Source organism: Dipodomys spectabilis, unplaced genomic scaffold (genome assembly GCF_019054845.1).
Source record: "Dipodomys spectabilis isolate Male_0828 unplaced genomic scaffold, ASM1905484v1 ptg000017l, whole genome shotgun sequence".
Classification (NCBI taxonomy): Eukaryota; Metazoa; Chordata; class Mammalia; order Rodentia; family Heteromyidae; genus Dipodomys; species Dipodomys spectabilis.
Window position 1 is genome coordinate 9784237 of NW_024870694.1, and position 23242 is coordinate 9807478.

The following is a 23242-nucleotide window of genomic DNA, read 5'->3' on the forward strand; positions in this document are numbered from 1 at the left end:
TCCCCAATGGAGACAAGCAAGTGGGATGGCACTGGGGGGCACAAATCTGGGGTGGTGGCCAACTCCTCAGACCTTTATTTTGATAGAAGCCTGGGGAGACCACATACAGGATCCCCTTATTCTGGCCTGCCCCATCATCAGCTCTGCTGAGGGGTTCCCGGGACTCACAGGTCATTCCATAGTGATAAAGCATCTCCTCAGAGCTGTTTCTAGGGATGGTGGAGCCATTGGGCATCCTGAAGTCATCTTCCGGATTGTTGTTCCAGACCCCTGAGGGACAAAGGAGGTCAGCCACCCCAGAAGGTGGCTCTCCCCTTTCCTAGGGAACATCTGACCCGTCAGGTTTGGGCCCCCAGGAGAAGGGGCACTGTACTTCAGAGAAAGGAGAAAAGGTAATGATTGAGGAAATGGAGGGAGATTGGAGGGAGATGGTGGAAGACCAGGAGAAAAGAACACAGATGTGGGGGATAGAGGTAGGGGAAGAGTGGCTGTGGCCCTCTCCTTCCCAAAGCCAGAGAAGGACAGGAAGTGAGCTGCAGGATGATGGTAGTATCCCCTTCCCATCCCTGGCTAGCTATATGCCCTAGAAGGGCTGAGAAACAGAACGGGGCAGGCGGGCCCATAGCTCACAGGAAGGCCATCTGCCCCTATCTGGGGTGCCAGCACCTCCTTCTTACCCAGGAGACCCTCTGTGCGGTTTTGGTACTCCTCTGGAAGGTTGGAGGAGGCATGGAGGATGTTGGAGAGAGCGATCACTGTGATGGTCACTGTCCCATCAAAGCTGGCTGAAATCTGGGAGCCATTCCGGGTCAACAGGAGACCAGTGGTGTTGAATATCTGCAGGCCTAGAGGACAAGGAGGAAGCCAAGAGCCCACTAACACGAGCATGCTGCGAACCGTGACTTAGAGAGTGGTAAAAGCCCGTGACACAGAGAAGAGACAGAGGGCTATGTTGGGACGTCCCAGGGTACTTTGTTTAGTGGCCCCAGACCACTTAGGCCACCCTCAAGGCCTATGTCCTGGAGAATGAAGACAAGGGCTAACCAGAGAGTTGATGACAGCCTGCAGGAAAGGAGAGAATGGAAGACAGAAGGTCCAATACCCTGGGCTTGGGTGCAGAATCTGTTCAGCCACAGCCTCTGCAGGGCTAGTAGGGGTCCTGACTGTTCCATCTATTCTGCCTGATGCTACCACTACTATGCCCTACTTCCAGATAGTAAATACCCTATTAAATCCCAAGCTAGAGACACAGGGGGCAACGGCTGACAGTTCCCTCTGGCCTACCTTCTGCATCTACGTGGTTGGTGTCAAATGTCACATTATGGTAATTATGTAGAACACGGATTGTGTTATTGAATTCAAGGAGCCATTGAACCTGGAAAGGAATTGGCAGAGGACTCAGCCTGACTGGCAGGTTGAGCAGAGGCCTAGAAGTAAAGCTCCAGAGAACAAATCTAAGCTGGAACCCAGGGTTGGAGGAAGAAGAAAGTAATGGAGAGAGTAGCAGTGGGGTTGTCTGTGACATCTGTGGAACACTCAGTATGAACCAGGCTCTGTGCTAGGCATAACTCAGATCATCTCATTTAAATCTTACTACAGCCCTGTGGGGCAGAGATATTATCTTCACTTTACTAAAAGGCAATAGAAACACTAGAGGTGCAGAAGTTTCCTCCAAGTCAAGCAGCTGAAAAAGGTGGAGCTAGAATCCTAATTTCTGGTTCCAGGATTTCAGGGTTCACTCAGATGGCTTTTTTGATAGGTTTGTGCCCTCCTTCTGCCCCTTTCCCCCTTTCTTTGTTCGCTTGCCCCTCCAGGGCCTCACTGTCCAGCTGAAGGTCTCAAGGAGCTGAGCGGGGCGGGATACAGGGGTGTCCTGAGCACTCCCCATCCTCACCGTGATGGGGCCCACAGTGCTGGAGTTGTACTGAGCAGCAAAGGCAATGAAGTTGGTGGCATTGGCTGCGGGGGTCTGGGCAGTGCGGCCCTGCAGCAGGAAGGAGGAGTTTTCATCTGAGGCCCGGGCCAGCAGGAAGTCCCCCAGCCCATTGAAGGTGTAACTGGCATCATCGAAGGTGACGATGTGGGGATCCCCAAATGTCCAGGCTGAAGAAAAGGAGGTAATGCATTAGCAAAGCAGGGCCAGAGACTCAATATTACCCACCTGGCAGGGCACCTGCCCTAGCAGGCCAAGCCTGGGCACATATTCATGGGATATAGAACCTACTAGAAAGCCTTTCATGCTCGGGTTCCCCTTTTTATCTATTCTCCAGTGCCATCAGTCTCACCCTAGAATTGTCCCCACTCCCCTGTGGCCACAGAGCTGCCCCAGGAAGCTGGCCTTCTGCCAGTGCAGATTCCATGTCCCACAAGAGGTCAAGAGGCTCCTTCCCCTGATGCTTAGCCTTGGCCCTGGCACTCACCGGGTCGTGGAGGTCTGTACCCAGCACAGCTGATGCGGGGTTGCCTTTGCCAGTACAGGTCACAGAGGAAAGGCTTGTCATTCCAGCGGCAGCACCAGTTCTGTGGCTCCAGCTCCTGGTCTATGGAGAGAAGCAGGAGTTGAGGCAAGGGGCAGAAGTTCTGGAAAACTAGCAGGAAGGTTTAGGTTTGGTAGGGCAAGATGGCATTGGTAGGCAAAGGCATGACTCTGTGTGTGTGTGTGTGTGTGTGTGTGTGTGTGTGTGTGTGTGTGTGTGTGTGTGTGTGTGTGTGTGTGTGTGTGTGCATTCACGTATGCTGGTACTCAGGCTTAGAACCTGGAGTCTGGGGGCTGTCCCTCAGCTTTTTGACTCAAGGCTGGAGCTCAACCAGTTGAGTCACACCTCCATTTCTAACTTTCAGGCCTAGGCTAGCTTTGAACCATGAACCTCAGATCTCAGCTTCCTGAGTATCTAGAATTATAGGTGTGAACCACTGGTACCCAGCTAAAAGTATGACTTTGGAATCAGCCACAGTACAGGTCACATCTGGAGCAGGTGGTGGATGGTTAGATGCAAGCTGCTTCATACACCCCTGTGAACCTCTGTGGGGAGCTGGCTCTAACTCTTCTCCCCAGGTAGCCTGCCGGTGTAGGCCCTGAGAGGCGTGGTCAGATTGGATGCTCTCCCCTTGCCTGAAAAGATGTCCCCACTCCAGGCTCCAGTCATAAGTTGATGGAACATCAGGTGGCAGCTGATGGAAGCTTCCTGTTTTCCCAGAATCATGGAATTAGGGCAAGAGGGAAGGAGCTGGGAAGGAATGGGGAAGGAATGGGGATGGGAAGCAGAGAATCCCAGGCTTGGCTTGGAAGAGCCGTGGGCTCAAGGGCAGGTAGAGGAAAGTCCTTGTGGACACCTACCAAAGTGCCAATGACTCTGCAGGCTCCAGCCTTCTCGGAACTCTCCCCAGGGCCCATAGCTGCAGCACACACCCCCTCGCCAAGAGGAGAAACTACATAGCTTCCTGCTGTTGGAGTCCCACCAACCTGCAAAGGGAAAATGTCCTCAGGCCCAGGCTGCAGAGCCTGTGGTAGGGTGGGGGAGGGGCATGGGGGTGTTTCTAGGAAAAGCCAAGGCAGAACATGTATGAGCCAAAGGGATGGCGGGTAGACTTGGGAGCAATCAGAAGGAGATGTCACCTGTGCGGATGGGCTGGAATCGTAAGTCCCACTGTCCCTGCTGCCAGGAGCAAGGGCAGGAGATGCGACTCCAGCCACAGCTGGGCCTCTGAGGCTGATGTAACCACATCAGGCACTTGAGCCGGAAGTTGGGCCTTTCTTCCCTGTGGAGCCTGTAAACCTGCAGCCCCTGGAGACCTGGAGAAGCAAGAGAAGCAGAGTTACTCCAGGGTTAGGGCCACACATTCTGCCTCAGCTTTAGTCTTAAGGCTGCACCCCCTAGGCCACTCCCTGCCTCTGAGTAGCTTTTCCTAGGAGGGGGGCCCGGTGAATCTTCAAATCTTGGATTACAAAACCATGCTCTGGGACAGCTGTGGCATAGGGAGACCTCTCCTCAATCCACCTCAGGGCTTCCCCTGGCTTCCCCTCCTGTGTTCTCCCTCGAAGCTTCAGTAACTTCAAATTCCTCTAAATCATTCCTTCTCATGCACCCTAAATCTTAGGGACATACCAAGTATCAAGTCACGCAATCAGGTACACAACCTGCATGCTTCACCTTCTCTCTCCCTCAGCACAGACGCTTCAGTGGCCAACCAACTCTGACTCAGTCCAGGGGCCAGCTAGGGGCCACAGAGGAGTTGGCATGTGAAGGTAGGGGGGCTTGCTCCAACCCCAAGAGGGTGAGGGAGCCTCCTCTGGGCCTAGATGCCATCTTTGCCAGGGAGAAGTTACTGGAAGAAACCTTGAAGGAGGTATACATTTTAGACCTTTAATTTATTGGAAGTTACTACCCAGAAGCAGGATGAAAAGAGTGTCCAGAGGGACATGGTATGGTAGAATATTTTTTAAAAACACATTTTTTTTCAAAGAAACAATCGTTATGACCAAAATTTGTTCAGTTTTTGAGACGAATAATTATTTGCATTAATCTGTCTAGATACCTCCTCCATGACTGCAGACAATAAGGAGAAGCAGAGTCAAATATTCTTCCCTAATGCACGTGCGTGTGTGCATACACACACACACACACACACACACACACACACAATCATACAGTGCATCTAGGTTACAAGCAGATGCATTTTAATAGCAAGGCCTGGTAGTAACAGGTCAACTTGAGGAACCTAAGCAACTCCATTTCACTTAAGACCGCCCCCCATCTCAGTTCTGCAACTTAACCCTTGACCCACTTCAGCCCCAATGCTAGGATTTAGGACAGCAAGCCTTGCACAAACAATTCTCGGAACCACAGATGGTGTTTTCTCAAGATAGTATGTCAAGGTATCTGCAATTCCAGAACAGCCCCTCTTGGGGTCTGGTGACCATGATCTAAACCAGATAACCTGCAGTTTAGCACCTATCCTCTTGAGACTCCCCTGTGGTGCAAGCCAACCAGTTTAAAGTATGTCACCCCCTTGATCTAACCAACAACTTGTTTCTGGTCCTTTCCCGCTTTGTAGTGCGCCAATCATACTATAGAGTTGTTTTATAATTTTCCTGCAGTTTGTAGTCATTTGTTACAAGAAGTTATGATGTGTGCAAAGCCTCTGCCTTCCCTAAAAAATGTATAAAAAGTGCTGTAACCCTGGGCTCGGGGCCTCTCAGCGTCATGGGCTGCTGCCATGTATATGGGGTGGGGGGGAACCAAGCTCGAGCTTGCAATTAAGACTCCTTTGCTTTTACATTGGTGATGGTCTCTGGTGGTCTTTTGGGTAAGGATTTCTGAATTCGGCTTTACAAACTCCCTGCCCAAGATAGCATCTGCTGTAACTGATCTTAGCCTATGTTTCTGATTTTTAAAAGTCTATTCCCAAACAAATAGAATCTGGTTTACATGGCAGATAACAATCCAACACATTCTTTGCTCCATCATATTTTGGAAATTAATTTCTTTCCTTTTAGAGTCTGTAATATTGCAGTGAGATGTGGAAAAGGCACTGTGCATCGCCTCTGGGTGGGAAAGGTGCTTGTTAGCTTTGCCACAATGAAAGCTGTGTGAGAGAAAATTTAGTTGGTCTTTTTCCTTTTTCTTTGCTTTTGTGGAACATCTAGAGTAGATGTTCCATAAGCCTTGACCAAATGAATGTTAGACTTCAGGAGCTCTTTTTCAGTACATTCCCCTACAGAATCGTCTGGGCTCTCATTCCAGCTTTCAGGACAATCGCATCCCTTGTCCTGACTGCCCAATCCTACCTCCGCCTCCATTATTCCAGAGGCCCCAAGCGACAGACCTCCTGTGTTCGGCTCCTGTGATTGAGGAGGCTGTGCTGTGGTTATGGCTATGAGAGGTACTAGTTGCTTCCCAAGCCAGTCTAGGTCTGGAGAGTACCTGTAGGTGGTCAGCCCATGCAGGATGCCCTTCAGGGTGGTGGAGAGGTTAGGGGGCTGTCTGTGAGGACTGTCGTGACATACGGAGAGGCAGTGCACGTGTGACAGATGACATTCATTTTTTTTTTTTACCTAATTTGGGATCCAGGAATTGGTCTGGACGGTACTTCTTCCACACAGGCTGGGACATCAATGGGCTGTTTTCAAAATACCCATCTCCACTGCAGGCAAAGGGAAGACATTTAGACTTCTCTGTGTCACACACAGGCTCTTAGCTGGAAGTAACTCATTCAGCTTGTCAGGCCGCTAGCATTCAGCCCAGCTAGTCTGCAGTCAGTGGGGGCAGCCTGCTACTCAATGGGTCAGTTGGGCGTCCAGCCTGGTCCCAGGACTAAGGATGAGAGGAGAGGGAACAAGGGGCAAGGGTAGAAAGCCCCTGCCTTGGGGCTAGGAAGGTGGCTCAGTGGTAGAGCGCTTGCCTCATATGCATGAGGACCTGGGTTTGATTCCTCAGCACCACATAAACAGAAAAAAGCAGAAATGGCACTGTGGCTCAAGTGGTAGAGCACTAGCCTTTGGCTAAAGAGCTGAGGGACAGTGCCCAGGCCCAGGGTTCAAGCCCCCCAACTGACAAAAAAAAAAAAAAGGCTCTGCCTTGTTTTATTATTGATGATCGCAAGAAACTGGCAGACTCCTTGGTCATGGATGGGATAAGTATGTATAAAACAACAGAGTTCAGGCCTCCTTCCTGTTTCTCTTAACTAGGAAAGGAGAGGGACACTGTAGAAGACAGAATGTTGCAATGACTCAGAGCTATAGAATTCTATAGCTCTTATAGAATTAGGCAGTCTTGGATTCAACTACACATTGCAACATTTACTCGGTGGCCAGCTGGGGCAAGTTATTTTACCTCCCTTATTCTTGGTTCTCATATCTGAAAGAGATTAAAGTAGCTTCTACCTGAGAGATGTGAGGATTTAATGCAGTAACATCTGTGAATCCCTCAGAACCAAGCAGGGACCTATATGAAGGAGCTACCACGTATACCTTCCTCACTGTGGGTCCAGGATGGAAGAGAGCCTGCAGCAGTAGCCCTGGGTGGGGGTGGGGGTGCAACTGGACTCTCTGTGAGTGAGTGTCACAGGACAGCACCTCCTGAGTTTTGCTCCTTTGTAACACAGGCTATTTACACACAGATGAATGACACTTGTGTTAGGTGTTCTCAGGTTGATGTGAATTTTTTTTGTCAGTTGTAGGACTTGAATGCTGGCCCTGGGCACTATTCCTGAGCTCTTTCACTCATGGCTAGCACTCTGTCACTTTGAGTAACAGCTCTACTTCCAGTTTTTGAGTGGTTAATTGGAGATATGAGTCTTATAGGGACTTTTCTGCTTGGGCTGACTTAGAACTGCGATCCTCAGATTTCAGCCTTCTGAGTAGCCAGATTACAGTGTGAGCTACCAGCAACCTGCTGATGTGAAATTTCTAGCTACCTAGGCAATTCCACAGCACATCAAAAAGCAAGTAATGTAATTATAGGGCAACCTGAACACATACTACCATGAGAGAAAACCATTTGCAGCAATTAGCAGTAACAAATGACCTTCATACACTGATTACCATACATGACACATTTGGTTGGGAACAGTTGTCTCAGAGACTGAAGCCTGTGGGAACCCTCTAGACACCATCTGCAGCCCCTTCCTTCTGCCTTCCCATATCTATGCTACAGGGTGTCCCTGGGTAGATGGCTAATTCTCAGGAATCAAGAAGGCAGATTTCAGCCTCAAATGTCTGAGTTCAAATCCTTGCCCTCTTCATCATTTCCTAACTCTGAGTTGGAACAAATTATGTATTTACCGCTAGAGTTTCTTTTTTTAAATTTATTTAATTATTTTTTTATTGTGAAAATACTGTACAGAGGGGTTACAATTACATGGGCAAGATAATGAGTACATTTCTTACCAAGCATTGTGGCCTCCTCCTTTGTTTCCCCTTCCCATCCCTTCCCAGCCTCCCTAGAGTTTCTTATCTGCAGAATGAGGCTCATAAAAATAATATCTACCTCTTGGGTATTTATGATAAGCAATGAGATGATGTAGATAAAGTATTTAGCATAATAAAGTTGGCTGTTATTATTCTGGTGTTTGAGATACCAAAAGGAGTCAACTAATGTCAATGGAAATGAGGGAAGTTGAGGTTGAATTACTACAGTGCCTAGGGATTGGGACAGGAAAGATGGCAGGATAGATGGGATCTTTCCATTGGAAACAGCAAGGCGAGAGGCTCTGTGGGAACTGGGGTCAGTGTGAGTCATCTCATCACAAGGCATATATGCCTTGATCCCAGGATGGGAGTAAGTGTAGCCACTTGTATTCTATGACCTCCCTCCCCGTTCTCTGGCGCCCCTGTCCTACCTGGAAAACCCCATGACAACCGAGCTGTGCGGGCGCTGGGTCACGTGCCATTGCATCCCACCTCTCTGGTAGAGAAACAGGGCATAGGACCTGCTGCCATCTGTGGTGAGGATGGCCTGGTAGGTGTTGGTCTGGGGATTGATGGGAGACAAAGATAATGATGCCTATGAGAAGCCTGGGTTCTCCTCCCTGGTGTCCCATACCTAGCCCACACCCCTGGCCTGACACACACATCACGTGGATTAAAAACACAGGAAAATGTTCAGATGGTTTGAGCATCCATGTGGTGTGAAAGCATTTACCATGGTGTATTTGCCTTCTTTGTGACTCTGGTTCCACAGAGAGGAGATGAAAGGCTCTGGGCTACATCCCAGTTAGGAGAGTTTATAAGAGAAAGCTACAGGAGCCTGAGCGAGTAGGCAAGACACCAGGGCTGGTAGCTTCCTGGGTTATCTTGGAGATTCAAATGTCCCCTGGAAGACCCACTGGAGGTGAGACTGGGGCCCTTTGGAGGCACAGGCCTTGTCCAAAGTAAGTTATTTATTTGCTGAGAGATTGAACAAGTGACTTTACATAAGAATTTGGTGCTTTAAGGGCTGGAGGTACTTAGAAAGAATTACGGAGATTGTGTGGCACCCCATTCCCCTCAGGTGATACTGTGTTTAAGGGTAGAGTTGGGGGGAGCTCGCTTTGTCATTTGCTAGCTGAATAACAGAAAATTGTAATCTTTGCTAACCACTGCTTTCCTCACCTCTAAAATGTGCATAAAAGTAGGAGGTTGAGCCATGCTATAGCTCAGCTATAATTTCATTGTGTCACTCTTCCTTGTTTGGAGGTTTATTTGTTTGGAGGCTTGATTTTCCACATGGTGGTATTAAGAAGTGATGGAACCTTTAAGAGGTGGAGCCTAGTGAGATGTCTTTAGGTCATTGGAGCCGGCAGACAATTGAGTAACTCTTTGTGTTCTCCCAGTACAATTATTATAGAAGAAGCAAGCCTGGCCCCAGACATCCTCCCTGTTCCTGGTTCAATATGTAATTACTGCACACACTCCCATGAGGCAATGCAGACTGAGAGTCCGCACCATGCTGTTTGGACTTTTGGCCTACAGAACTGTGAACTAAATAAAACTCGTAAGTGGCCTGTGTCTGGTGTTTTGTTACAGCAATAAAATCTGACTAATATAACTCATATGAAATTACCAATATCCAGACATTTTTTTTTGGGGGGGGAAGCCATTTCCTATGTGTCTGAGCTGCTGTGAGTTTATGTTTGTGAGGCAGGCCTGGCACCATGTTCGAATGGTAATGCTGGGGTGGAGGTAAGGGTAGGATGGTGTTGCTCTGATTAGCAATCTTTCCTCAAGACAGAAGGGATTCAGGAGACAAGCTCTTATCTAGAATTCTAGGATGTCTAACCCCTAGATAACTCACTGGGCTCTATCCATGGTCCACTCACCCCAATGGTCCACTGGGCAGGATAGGCAGGTACTTTGACCCATGTAATCTTTAGGGTCCACTTGGCATTGTAGTCCCAGGAATCTGTGAACTGTTTAATCCAAGTGTCCACCTGCCTAACGAGTGAGTTATATTCACCATAGAGTGTCTCATATTCCTAGGAAACAGAAGACAGATAAAAGCAAGGTAGGACTCATTCAACACCCCTGGGAGCCCCGCCCCCTCCCACTTTCTGCTTAAGAATCCTGTTCATATTAGTGTATCATGCCACCTGTCCCTCCCTGTCTCAGGCCTGAGCCTTTCCAATGAGCTCTTCTCATTTAAGATCAGTTAAAATTTGAGCTACAAGGAAGCCTACATTCTGTGGACTAGAGGGTCCCAGCCCAGAATTCCCAGTTCTCTGGACTTAACTGTTGCATCTCTTAGCTCAAACTGACTAAAGATAGTGTGACCACATGTATCTATTTACCTTCCCATGTCTGACTTGCAACACAGTTGGGGACTGGCAGCTGGTTCTCCATTGTTGGAGACTCTATAGTGCCTTGTCCATGGTAAGGACTCAAACCACATTTGCTGCATTGGCTGGAATCATCCCATTCAATCCAGGAGCACCAAAGTGTTCTAAATCTATCTAATTCAGAAGTCTGAATTAGGATAGATCCTGTATAACCTCATTTTTAAATCAAGCACTGAATTACCACACCCATCTTTTTCACCTGCAGGTCTTCATACAGTTGGGTTGAGGTATTTTTGAGTCTCTTTGATTCTCTCCCTTCCCCATATTTAAGCCTCAGTCCCTGCTCACATGAGTCTATGCTGTAATGATAACATCTCCAATGTAAACACCCACCTGGTAAAATATGGTCCCTCTGTGGTTGGAAAAATCAGCATCATCCCAGAATGGAGCCACCATGGCTACAGTGTCCCATCTCGTGAAGCCTCGTGACGGTGGATTGGGGTAGGAGAAGATATGGTAGTCTGACTCTGGGAAAATGATCTGGCCATTATCTGTGAACTGAGTGTAAGGTTCTGGTTTAGCATTCAAGGAGGAAGAAGGCGATTAAAAGTTCTCGCATAGAACCTATTCTTCAAAAGTGCTCCCCCTGTGGGCTCCTCTGAGAAGAAGCTTAGAAATGCCTCATCTGCTTTTCTGCCCTCCCTAAGGGAAAGCGCTTTACCTAGCAACCCTGCTTTCTTCCCCCCTCAGCATTCCTCACACCTGTCCACAGGTGATAGTGGTATCCTGCCTTAGTGGCAAAGCTCTGATCATAACCTTGCCCTTCCCCATTCTAAAGCTTGGAACACCTGTGGGGGGGAAGGGGCGGGAGGAGGGGAACTAAAGGAATTTATAGCCTCATATCTTCACTGTGTTGTCCTCTCATTGTGTGTCCTGAGTCCCTTCCCTGAGCACAACAAAGACTGGTTTCCCATTCCAAGTCCACTCTTGGACATATGGACCAGAGAATCAGAAAGTAACCACAGAAAAATTGGAAGAGCACAAACCAGTCAGATTTCCCAAGTAATCTTCTTAGCCAGAACAAAGCTCCATGAAAACAGGTGCGATACTGAGCGCTGATTTCTTTTCACTGGGGTGAGGACATTTTTGTCCACACAGAGTAGGAAATTTAATCTTGTTTTCTCTTTTTCTTTTTTTTTTTTGGGGGGGGGGGGGGTTTGGTCGTGGGGCCTGAACTCTGGGCCTGGGCGCTGCTGCCCCTTAGCTCTTCAGCCCAAGGCTAGCACTCTACTACTTGAGCCACAGCACCACTTCTGGCTTTTTTCTTTTTGCTTATGTGGTGCTGAGGAATCGAACCCAGGGCCTCAGGCATGCAAGGCAAGCACTCTACCACTGAGCCACCTTCCCAGCCCCCTCTCTTTTTCTTAAATAGAGCCCTAACATTAAAGAAGGCTGTAGCCAGGCACAGTGGCACAAGTCTACTCCTAGCTACTTGGGAGGCTGAGATTGGAGGAATCACAGACTAGCCTGGCCATAAAAGTCCAAGAGACTCCATCTTAGCAAATATCTTGGTGCTGTGTTGTGTGCCTGTTATTTCTGGCTACCAGAAAGCACAATGGCTGAGAAGAAGCACAAGTGGGCCCAGGATAGCACCAGTATAAAAGGAGGCTCTGCCTGAAAAATAACCAATGTAAGAAGGGACTGGAGGTATGGTTCAAGTAGTAGAACACCTGCCTAGCATACAAGGTCCTAAGTTTAATTTTTTTTAATGTCTGCAAAGGTAAAGGTGATGGTTAATGAAAATTGCTTCCATCTTTGTTAGAGGGCTATCTCAAAGCTAGACAGGAAAGCAGGGCTAAAGAACCCAGGCCCTGCCACTTGGGGACAGTTCAAGACTCACATAGAAGGAATCCCGCAGGGAGGAACCAAATGGGAAGCCAATCTGGAGCTTGAAGAGCCTGGAGGTAATGTCCACACCTCTGACAAACAATGGCAGGTCTCCAGCGCTTGATCCATAGGGGAAGAGAGAAATTCCTGGGCCAGTGCAAAGAAGAGTATCAAGTCTCTGTGTGCCTTGACCTTCTTTCAGGCTCAGAAGTCCTCCAGAGAGCTTCCCAAGCTGCCCCTCGTCCTGTTCCTCTGTTCCTCAAGCTAACCAGTAGGCCTTGGCTGGGAGCCATCAAGACTCTTCTCTCTGCCTCTGAATTTGCATGAACACATCTTTTATTCCATCAACTGGTCTTCTTATTGCCTAGTTTGGATCGAAACTATTCTGCATCCATTTTGATGGCAGAATCTTTTTAAGAATTAAAAACAAAATGTGGAAATAGTGAAGATTAGTAGTCAAAAGACCTTTTCATAGACGGGGACTTCTCTAAGATGGTATGTCTCCATATAAATTTAAAGAATCCTTAGAATTTGTCCTATGAGCCCCTCGAGGTTGTCGGGCTCCAGTTGAAGAAAGCTTGTCTTTTGAATATTCCTCGAATGGGTCTCACTCCATACCGGCAGCTCCTGACTCATTGGAGCCCTGGCCTGGTCCCCGTTGGAGAAAATTCCAAGCAAGCACGGAGCCTTTCCACTGCTCTTCTCTAATCTCCACAGGCAGCACAGTGCCATCACAAAATGTAAATCTACTGTGTCCTCCTTGGTTCTCCTTACTATAGCATCCTCCCACACACAAGCCTCCATCCCACGACTCTTACCTTGCCCAGCAACCCCAAATGTTTTGAGAATCTCTTTCCCATGCAACACACGGACTGCTTTGTACCTTCATGCCTTTCATCCAATTGCTTAGACTCTCCTCCCTACTTGAGGTGTTACCCTGGCCCCAGATCATCTCTGCTCTTGCCAGAAAGCTTCCTGTTCACCATAAACCCATTCCTACACACTTTAGAGGCTTTCCATTGTAACTAGTGTGTGGGCCTTGCACCCAAAGGACAATTGGTCTTCCCCTTGAGAAATGGCATCATGACCATTTCCCAATTTCAGATCTTAGTCTGGTGCTATGCACAGAGCTTCCCTAAGCACCCAACTCTGATGCTATCTCGCTGCTTCTGTAAAGCCTTCTGATTCCAGAGAGCACAGACCTTGAATGAGCAGACTGATATTGAACATTCTGTTATATTACACACATACCTTTTTTTTTTTTTTGCCAGTCCCCTGTTGTTGAACTCAGGGTCTAAACAGTATCCCTGAGCTTCTTTTGCTCAAGGTTAGCACTCTACCACTTGAGCCACAGCACTACTTCTAGCTTTTTCTGTTTATATGGTACTGAGGAATGGAACCTAGGGCTTCATGCATGCTAGGAATGCTAAGCCACATTCCCAGACCAACATATTTCGCCGCCCCCCCCCCCCCCACACACACACAAAGAAATATCAGAGCCAAGTGCTGGTGACTTGTGCCTGTAAATCCTAGCTACTCAGGAGGCTGATATCTGAGGATCATGGTTCAAAGCCAGCCCAGGCAAGAAGTCTGTGAGACTCTTATCTCCATTTAACCACCAGGAAACCAGAAATGGTACTGTGGCTCAAAGTGGTAGAGCGCTATCCTGAAGCAAAAGAACTCAGGGACTGCAGCCAGGCCCCTGAGTTCAAGCCTCATGACCTAAGGGGGGGGGGGAAACAGAAATATGGGGGGCAACTGAATTTCTCTTGGCCCAAATGAGGGCAGTAGAGGTACCCAGAGAACCATTTCCCTTAATTGTACACAAGGACCTTCCTAGAAAATCTAATCCACTACAACTTCTATGTCTAGTTAACTGCAGGATAGAGAGGCCCCAACTTAATAGCATCACTTACCTCCTAAGGGCTGGGTGGGGAGACGGGGAGCTGTTGAGCTGGAGCCTGTGGAAGCACTGGCAGTAGAGATGGTGAGTGTGGGAGGAGATGTGGAGGGTGGTGAGGGACTGCATGGCCTCAGGGTATTTGTCACTGCTTCTGGACACGGAGGGAAAGAAGACATGAGTTAAAACTATTGCGAGCAGCAGAATCATGACTCAGAAAATTAGGATCTAGAAATGAAAGTTCCAAGCTTTCTCCTCTGAGCTCACCCAAAAATCCTATCTACATGAGCATTTTTAAGTTACCCAATAAAAGATGGAGAGATACTGAAAGTATACCACTAATCATTGTATCCTCCTGTGACCCTGGACATAGCCCCTGCTGATACCACTAGACAGTTGGTTCACCTGGAAAAGCAGTCCCCAGAGAAACAGTCTCTGTCAGAGTGTGTCCACTTGGAGAAGATGAAACGGTTGACGTGGTCACCTGGGGGAGGATGCTTATTTGAGATTGGCTGGTGGCCACCATGCTTGGAGTTTGGGTTATCTGAGAAAATGCAGTTGATTCCTGAGTAGAGGTACTGAGTGTTAGTCTTGATGATTGTCCACTTGACACAGGTGTCCTGGAGAATGCCACAGTGACTGGAGTAAAACTTCCAGATACCTGTGATGATGATGTGTCCGATATGTTCCCTGGAGTGGATTCTGAGGATCTTGTCATGGTAAAGACCTCTGACACTGGTGAGGATGATGGGGTAATTATGCTACCTGTAGGGAGAGATTTCTGCAAAATTGTCTCTGTCGAAGTGTGTCCACTTCTGAAGGATGAAAGAGTTAAGGTAGTCATTTGAGACTGGGTGGTGGATTCCAACTTCTGAGTCTGGGAGTTCTGAGAAAATGAGTCAGATTCCTGAGTGGAGGCAATGGGGCTGGGTCCTCCTGATTGTCCACTTGACACAGGTGTCCTAGAAACTCCCGTAGTGACTGGAGTAAAGCTCACAGATATTTGTGGTGGTGATGTGTCCCCAGGATTTCCTGGAGTGGAGTCTGGGGAGGTTGTCACGCTGACCACCTCTGATGTTGTTGAAGGTGTGGTGCTTACACTGGAAGGGCTTGACGTGGTTATTTCACCTTTAGGGGATGTCCCAGGAGAAACTGTATCTGTCAGAGTGTGGCCAATTTTGGAGGATGAGTGAGGTGAGGAGGTCTCCTCTAGGAGGGTACTCATTTGAGATTGACGGGTGGTCATGCTGTGCGTCTGGGTGTTCTGGGAAAGTGAAAATGATTCCTGAGTGGAGGTGCTGGATATTGGCACTGTTGACAGTTCATTTGGCACAGGTGTTGTTGAGACTCGGTTGGGGACTGAAGTGAGACTACCAGCAGCATGTGGCGATGCTGTGTCCCTTGCGTTTCCTAGGGTGAAGCCTGTGGTGGTTGTCATGGAGTTGTTGATACTAGAAAGAGATGAGCTAGCTGTTTCAGCTAGAGAGGATGTTCCAGGAGAAACTGTCTCTGTCTGAGGTTGACCACTTGTGGAGGACAAGGGAGCTGAGTTGGCCCCCTGTGTGTGGGTACTCAATTGAGACTGACTGGTGGGCTCTGGACCCTGTTCTGTGGTGTTCTGAGAAAATGAGGCTGATTCCTGAGTGGAGGCAATGGAGCTTGGTCCCATTGGTAGTCCAGTTGGCACAGGTGTTGTTGAGACTCCTGTGGTTACTGGAGAAAGACTTGTAGATACTTGTGGTAGTGATGAGTCCCCCCTATTTCCTGGAGTGGAGTCTGGGGAGATTGTCACGCTGACCACCTCTGATGTTGTTGAGGGTGTGGTGCTTACACTGGAAGGGCTTGAGGTGGTTATATCACCTTCAGGGGATGGCACAAGAGAAACACTCTCTGTCAGAGTGTGGCCAATTTTGGAGGATGAGTGGGGTGAGGAGGTCCCCTCTATGAGCGTACTCATTTGAGATTGACGGGTGGTCATGCTGTGCGTCTGGGTGTTCTGAGAAAGTGAAGATGATTCCTGAGTGGAGGTGCTGGATATTGGTACTGTTGACAGTCCATTTGGCACAGGTGTTGTTGAGACTCCTGTCTTTACTAGAGTAAGACTTGTAGATACTTGTGGTAGTGATGAGTCCCCCGTGTTTCCTGGAGTGGAGTCTGGGGAGATTGTCACGCTCACCACCTCTGATGTTGTTGAGGGTGTGGTGCTTATACTGGAAGGGCTTGAGATGGTTATATCACCTTCAGGGGATGTCCCAGGAGAAACAGTCTCTGTCAGAGTGTTACCACTTGTGGAGGATGAGTGAGGTGAGGAGGTCTCCTCTAGGAGAGTACTCATTTGAGATTGACGGGTAGTCATGCTGTGCGTCTGGGTGTTCTGAGAAAGTGAAGATGATTCCTGAGTGGAGGTGCTGGATATTGGTACTGTTGACAGTTCATTTGACACAGGTGTTGTTGAGACTCCGTTGGGGACTGAGGTGAGAGTACCAGCAGCATGTGGCAATGCTGTGTCCCTTGCATTTCCTAGGGTGAAGGCTGTGGGGATTGTCATGGAGTTGTTGATACTAGAAAGAGATGAGCTAGCTGTTTCAGCTAGAGAGGATGTTCCAGGAGAAACTGTCTCTGTCAGAGTCTGACCACTTGTGGAAGACAAGGGAGCTGAGTTGGCCCCCTGTGAGCGGGTACTCAATTGAGAATGACTGGTGGGCTCTGGACCCTGTTCTGTGGTGTTCTGAGAAAATGAGGCTGATTCCTGAGTGGAGGTGCTGGATATTGGTACTGTTGACAGTTCATTTGTTGAGACTCCTGTGGTTACTGGAGTAAGACTTGTAGAGACTTGTGGTTGTGATGAGTCCCCCGTGTTTCCTGGAGTGGAGTCTGGGGAGATTGTCACGCTGACCACCTCTGATGTTGTTGAGGGTGTGGTGCTTACACTGGAAGGGCTTGAGGTGGTTATATCACCTTCAGGGAATGTCACAAAAGAAACAGTCTCTGTCAGAGTGTGGCCAATTTTGGAGGATGAGTGGGGTGAGGAGGTCTCCTCTAGGAGGGTACTCATTTGAGATTGACGGGTGGTCATGCTGTGCATCTGCGTGTTCTGAGAAGGTGAAGATAATTTCTGAGTGGAGGTGCTGGATATTGGCACTGTTGACAGTTCATTTGACACAGGTGTTGTTGAGACTCGGTTGGGGACTGAAGTGAGACTACCAGCAGCATGTGGCGATGCTGTGTCCCTTGTGATTCCTGGGGTGAAGCCTGAGGAAGTTGTCATGGAGTTGTTGATACTAGAAAGAGATGAGCTAGCTGTTTCAGCTAGAGAGGATGTTCCAGGAGAAACTGTCTCTGTCAGAGTCTGACCACTTGTGGAGGACAAGGGAGCTGAGTTGGCCCCCTGTGTGCGGGTACTCAATTGAGACTGACTGGTGGGCTCTGGACCCTGTTCTGTGGTGTTCGGAGAAAATGAGGCTGATTCCTGAGTGGAGGCAATGGAGCTTGGTCCCATTGGTAGTCCATTTGGCACAGGTGTTGTTGAGACTCCTGTGGTTACTGGAGTAAGACTTGTAGAGACTTGTGGTAGTGATGAGTCCCCCGTGTTTCCTGGAGTGGAGTCTGGGGAGATTGTCACGCTGACCACCTCTGATGTTGTTGAGGGTGTGGTGCTTACACTGGAAGGGCTTGAGGTGGTTATATCACCTTCAGGGGATGTCCCAGGAGAAACAGTCTCTGTCAGAGTGTTACCACTTGTGGAGGATGAGTGAGGTGAGGAGGTCTCCTCTAGGAGAGTACTCATTTGAGATTGACGGGTGGTCATGCTGTGCGTCTGGGTGTTCTGAGAAAGTGAAGATGATTCCTGAGTGGAGGTGCTAGATATTGGCACTGTTGACAGTTCATTTGACACAGGTGTTGTTGAGACTCCGTTGGGGACTGAGGTGAGAGTACCAGCAGCATGTGGCGATGCTGTGTCCCTTGCATTTCCTAGGGTGAAGGCTGTGGGGATTGTCATGGAGTTGTTGATACTAGAAAGAGATGAGCTAGCTGTTTCAGCTAGAGAGGATGTTCCAGGAGAAACTGTCTCTGTCAGAGTCTGACCACTTGTGGAGGACAAGGGAGCTGAGTTGGCCCCCTGTGAGCGGGTACTCAATTGAGAATGACTGGTGGGCTCTGGACCCTGTTCTGTGGTGTTCTGAGAAAATGAGGCTGATTCCTGAGTGGAGGCAATGGAGCTGGGTCCCATTGGTAGTCCATTTGGCACAGGTGTTCTTGAGACTCCTGTGGTTACTGGAGTAAGACTTGTAGGTACCTGTGGTTGTGATGAGTCCCCCGTGTTTCCTGGAGTGGAGTCTGGGGAGGTTGTCACGCTGACCACCTCTGATGTTGTTGAGGGTGTGGTGCTTACACTGGAAGGGCTTGAGGTGGTTATATCACCTTCAGGGGATGTCACAAAAGAAACAGTCTCTGTCAGAGTGTGGCCAATTTTGGAGGATGAGTGAGGTGAGGTGGTTGTCTCTAGGAAGGTACTCATTTGAGATTGACGGGTGGTCATGCTGTGCGTCTGGGTGTTCTGAAAAAGTGAAGATGATTCCTGAGTGGAGGCAATGGAACTGGGTCCCATTGGTAGACCATTTGTCACAGGTGTTGTTGAGACTCCTTTGGGGACTGAAGTGAGACTACCAGCAGCATGTGGCAACGTTGTGTCCCTTGTGATTCCTGGGGTGTAGCCTGAGGAAGTTGTCATGGAGTTGTTGATACTAGAAAGAGATGAGCTAGCTGTTTCAGCTAGAGAGGATGTTCCAGGAGAAACTGTCTCAGTCTGAGTCTGACCACTTGGGGAGGATGAAGGAGCTGATTTGGCCCCCTCTGTACGGGTACTCAATTGAGAATGACTGGCGGGCTCTGGACCCTGTTCTGTGGTGTTCTGAGAAAATGAGGCTGATTCCTGAGTGGAGGCAATGGGACTTGGTCTCATTTTTAGTTCACTTGACACAAGTGTCCTTGAGACTCCCATAGTGACTGGAGTATAGCTTGCAGATACGTGGGGTGGTGATGTGTCCTCCATGTTTCCTGGAGTGGAGTCTGTGGAGATTGTCCTGCTGAACACCTCTGATGTTGTTGAGGGTGTGTTGCTTACATTGGAAGGGCTTGAGGTGGTTATTTTCCCTTCAGAAGACATCACAGGAGAAACTGTGTCTGTCAGAGTATTACCACTTGTGGAGGATGAGTGAGGTGAGGTGGTTGTCTCTAGGAGGGTACTCATTTGAGATTGACGGGTGGTCATGCTGTGCGTCTGGGTGTGCTGAGAAAATAAAGAATCTTGAGTAAAGGCGTTGGCTTTGTTTACTGTTGGTCCATTGCTTGAAATAGGCTTTGTTGAGATTTCTGAAGTGACTGTAATGAGACTTCGATATGGTGATGTGTCTCCTGTACCATCTGTGGACGCTGTCTTGCTTGATACTTCTGATGTGGTTGACATTGTATAGCCGCCAGTTGAACCTGAACCAGAAATGGTCACATATTATTTAAATATTAGAGACAAGGTGCAAGAACTTTATGAGACTGAACAGGGTAACTCAGTGATATCAAAGCTTTTGACTCCCATTTATGCATAAGGCACCCCATATAACTTTCATAGATAGTGACATCTATAAGCCTTAATTTACCTAGCCATAAATTCTGCACAAGCCTACTCATAAGTAATGTTATGAAAACAAGCGTCTGCACTTTGCTTCTGGTACAGGTTGTTTCTGAAGGTGCTAATGGAACAGTTGATTCAGTGCACCCTCTCTCTTTTTTTTTTTTTTGTTGGCTGTGGGGCTTGAACTCTGGGCCTGGACGCTGTCCCTCAGCTCTTCAGCTCAAGGCGAGCGCTCTACCACTTGAGCTACAGCGCCACTTCCGGTTTTCTGGTGGTTTATTGGAGATAGGAGTCTCACAGTCTCTCCTGCCCGGGCTGGCTTTGAACCGCGATCCTCAGATCTCAGCCTCCTGAGTAGCTAGGATTACAGGCGTGAGCCATCAGCGCCCGGCATCAGTGCACCCTCTCTTCCGCATGTGCCAACAAATTGTTTGTCTCAGACTTACAACATTGTTTAGGTAATTATGTAATCAAAAGATTAGAACTTAAATTGTACACTCTAGAACTTTTAGTGTCTACTTGTAATCCTAGCTTTAGGGAGGGTGTGAAAGGAAGATAGTGAGTTCAAGGCCAGGCTAGGCTACTTTGGAAGAACCTGTCTCCAAACAGAGTAAAATTTAACTCACTTCTTGCCCTATACACATATTTTTCAAGCACTCACAGGAAATGTTTGACTTTCTGTTTCATAGCTTCCTTTTCATTTCAATCTAGTGCTTACATGCATCATTTTTTCTCATACTCACCTTTTTCTCATTCCTCCCTAACAAAAGTTGGATTTGATTGTACATACCACACATATGTGTGAAAATTTTACTCTGCATGACATTAAAATGTGCAATTCATACTAATAAACATAACTGCAAAGGATTATCAGCACAAGAAGGTGATTTTTCATGATTGGTCAAATTCAAAGTACTCACAGCATGGTAAAATAATAGTCTGCATGCACCCATGGGTGGCTAAGAGTGCTAATGTTCAGGGCCTCGTAGTAAGTCTTGCAATTATGTAGATGAGCCGGTCATATGTGAGAATGTTTTTCAAGTGAAAATATACCATCAGTTTTTCTAAGGAATTTAGAAATAAAATATGCCAGTCTTTCTTTCTATAATCTCCAAATGTTCCTTCCTTTCAAAGAGCCATCAGAGGTCCCAGAAGATGGAGGTGGTTTCCTTCACCATGAGTGATTGATTGTCTTTCTGCATATTAGGGAACCACTGTGCTTTCCACACAGTGCATGGTGGGGGCTAAATGCACCCCCTAAGTCTGCTCTGGGTCAGAGCTTGAGATGCTTGCCTGGAGAGAAACATCTAGAAATAAGCAGAGAGAGGTAGAGGCACAGGATCCTCACCCAAAGGGCACCTGAATAGAGCTTCTAACTGCTCTATAAGGAAATCCCAGAGCTAAGTGTGGTTTGGGGGTACAGCATGTGCCCAGCATGCCTGAGGTCTGGCTTGATCCAAGCACTACCCCTACTTTCAAAAAAAAAACCACCACAAAATCATGAGGTAAACGTTCCTTGGTTCTGCCCATCTTCTTCATGAGGGAAAAGACGAGATTAAACTGGAATGGTGAGGCGACTGTTGCTTCCCACTGTAGCTGAGGATGACAGCCTGAGCCACCACACCGCGCCGTTAGTTCACATGGAGTTTTACACTTTCTGCCAGGCTGGCCTCAAACTGCAACCCTCTGGTCTCTGCCTCCCAAATAACAAGGATTACTGGCTTGAGCCTCTGTGCTGAGCAGTCATGACTATTTTTACGTGAAAAAAAAATTATCTCCCCCCCCCCAAATGTTTAAATACTATATATTTTTTTAAATTTTTATTTATTTATTTTTTTGGCTGTGGGGCCTGAACTCTGGGCCTGGGAGCTGTCCCTGAGCTCTTCAGCTCAAGGCTAGCTCCCTACCACTTGAGCCACAGCGCCATTTCCAGCTTTTTCTGCTTATGTGGTGCTAAGGAATAGAACCCAGGGCCTCATGCATGCAAGGCAAGCAGACTACCACTGAGCCACCTTCCCAGCCCCTAAATACTATATTTTTTTGTTCCAAGTATTCTTCTGTATTTACACTACTAGGTGCCATTCTCTTGAACTTATCTTAAAGGTCTCTGAGTCTAGTCAATCTCATTCAATAACTTCCTTCCATTGATCTCTGAATTTTCTTTTTTTTTCCCCCTTTTTTTATTGTGAAAAGACCATACAAAGGGGTTACAATTACATGGGCAAGGTAATGAGTTCATTTCTTATCAAGCATGGTTGCCTCCTCTTTTGTTTCCCCTTCCCATCCCTTCCCATCTCCCGGTCAGTGAATTTTCTAACCAAAAAGAAAACTATTTTTTTGCATAGGAACTTATTGTTTGGGGCTTTCAAACCATTTGTGGAAGGAGGCTCAAACCTAGGGCCTCTCAAAAGGCAGGCAAGTCTCTACTACGAAGCCACTACCCCAGATCCCTCCAGCTTTCCCTAACATTAGTACTCAAGAAGTTGGGAGGGAAGAAATTCAGAGTAAGAAACTCCTAGGGATGAAGAATTTAGGCTCAAGTACAGTTCTTAGAGGAGACTATAGTCTCTCTCCCCCTCTCCCTCCCTCTCCTTTTCTTCCCCTCCACCCCCATACTGTCCTTGCATTCTCAGTCCAGGTGACTCATCCTCTCCAGTACTGAGATAATAGGTTTGCACCACCACTGCCAGCAACCAGTTTTTTTCTTCTCAAGAGAACTATTTAGATGTTTAAGTGAGAGTGATTATGAGTCAATTTATTTTTTAATAAAAAGGAAGTGACTCACTGACAAGTTTGTGTACTCTATTAATAGTAAGTACTACCTGGGGACACATTTCTAAACTGAAGTGGACTCAGGCAGTGACTGAACTGCAGAGATGGACCATGAGGTTCTTAAATCCCCTCCTTAATCTAACTGGTAGAGGGCTTGGAACTCTAGGCTTACTCTCTCCTTTATAAAATTGCCATCCTTTTTCCAAATAAGGTTTAGATTAAGAAGTATACTCCTTGCAATTTTGATAAACTTGCTTCTTATTCCTAAGAACATAATATTGAACATTGCTCTGTCATCAGGCTTTGAGTCTTCACAGAAGCTAGCTCCATGGTGAACTTCCTAAACCTACAGGTTCTCAGCCACTAACACTCAGAGCCTGTGACCCCTCTTTCGGAACCAATATTGGCAGCAAAAGTTTCATGAAAGCATAGAGTCTTTTGGTGGTGGTGGTGGTGGTGGTTGTAGGGCCTGAACTCTGGGCCTGGGAGCTGTCCCTCAGCTCTTCAGATCAAGGCTAGCACTCTACCATTTGAGCCACAGCGCCACTTCCAGCTTTTTCTGCTTATTTGGTACTGAGGAATCGAATCCAGGGCCTCATGCATGCAAGGCAAGCGCTCTACCACTGAGCCACCTTCCCTGCCCCACATAGAGCCATTTTTAAAGTAAAAGTTTATATTTGTTTAGTAGACGCTTTCCAATGCAGGGCTGGGATCAGAAGAAAGAAAAAGAAACACTCAGGAATGAGGAAGTTGAACTATAATGTTAAATCAATACCCTTAGAGAATTTGCTGTACTTCAG

General features: G+C 47.7%; 1 protein-coding gene across 1 annotated transcript in view; it reads right to left on the reverse strand.

The window, feature by feature from the left end:
- The window catches only part of Muc4 (mucin 4, cell surface associated), a 57548-nt gene that overhangs the window by 10185 nt on the left and 24121 nt on the right, over positions 1 to 23242 (reverse strand). Inside the window, exons 5-19 of the mRNA XM_042670275.1 lie at positions 18339 to 18435; positions 14648 to 14806; positions 14058 to 14195; positions 12155 to 12288; positions 10648 to 10812; positions 9799 to 9954; positions 8341 to 8471; positions 6056 to 6144; positions 3617 to 3793; positions 3338 to 3463; positions 2421 to 2540; positions 1895 to 2103; positions 1285 to 1375; positions 678 to 845; positions 169 to 270 (exon numbers count right to left, since the gene is read on the reverse strand). Of these exons, the coding sequence (XP_042526209.1) occupies positions 169 to 270; positions 678 to 845; positions 1285 to 1375; positions 1895 to 2103; positions 2421 to 2540; positions 3338 to 3463; positions 3617 to 3793; positions 6056 to 6144; positions 8341 to 8471; positions 9799 to 9954; positions 10648 to 10812; positions 12155 to 12288; positions 14058 to 14195; positions 14648 to 14806; positions 18339 to 18435 (2062 nt within the window). The remainder of the gene's footprint in view (positions 1 to 168; positions 271 to 677; positions 846 to 1284; positions 1376 to 1894; positions 2104 to 2420; positions 2541 to 3337; positions 3464 to 3616; positions 3794 to 6055; positions 6145 to 8340; positions 8472 to 9798; positions 9955 to 10647; positions 10813 to 12154; positions 12289 to 14057; positions 14196 to 14647; positions 14807 to 18338; positions 18436 to 23242) is intronic.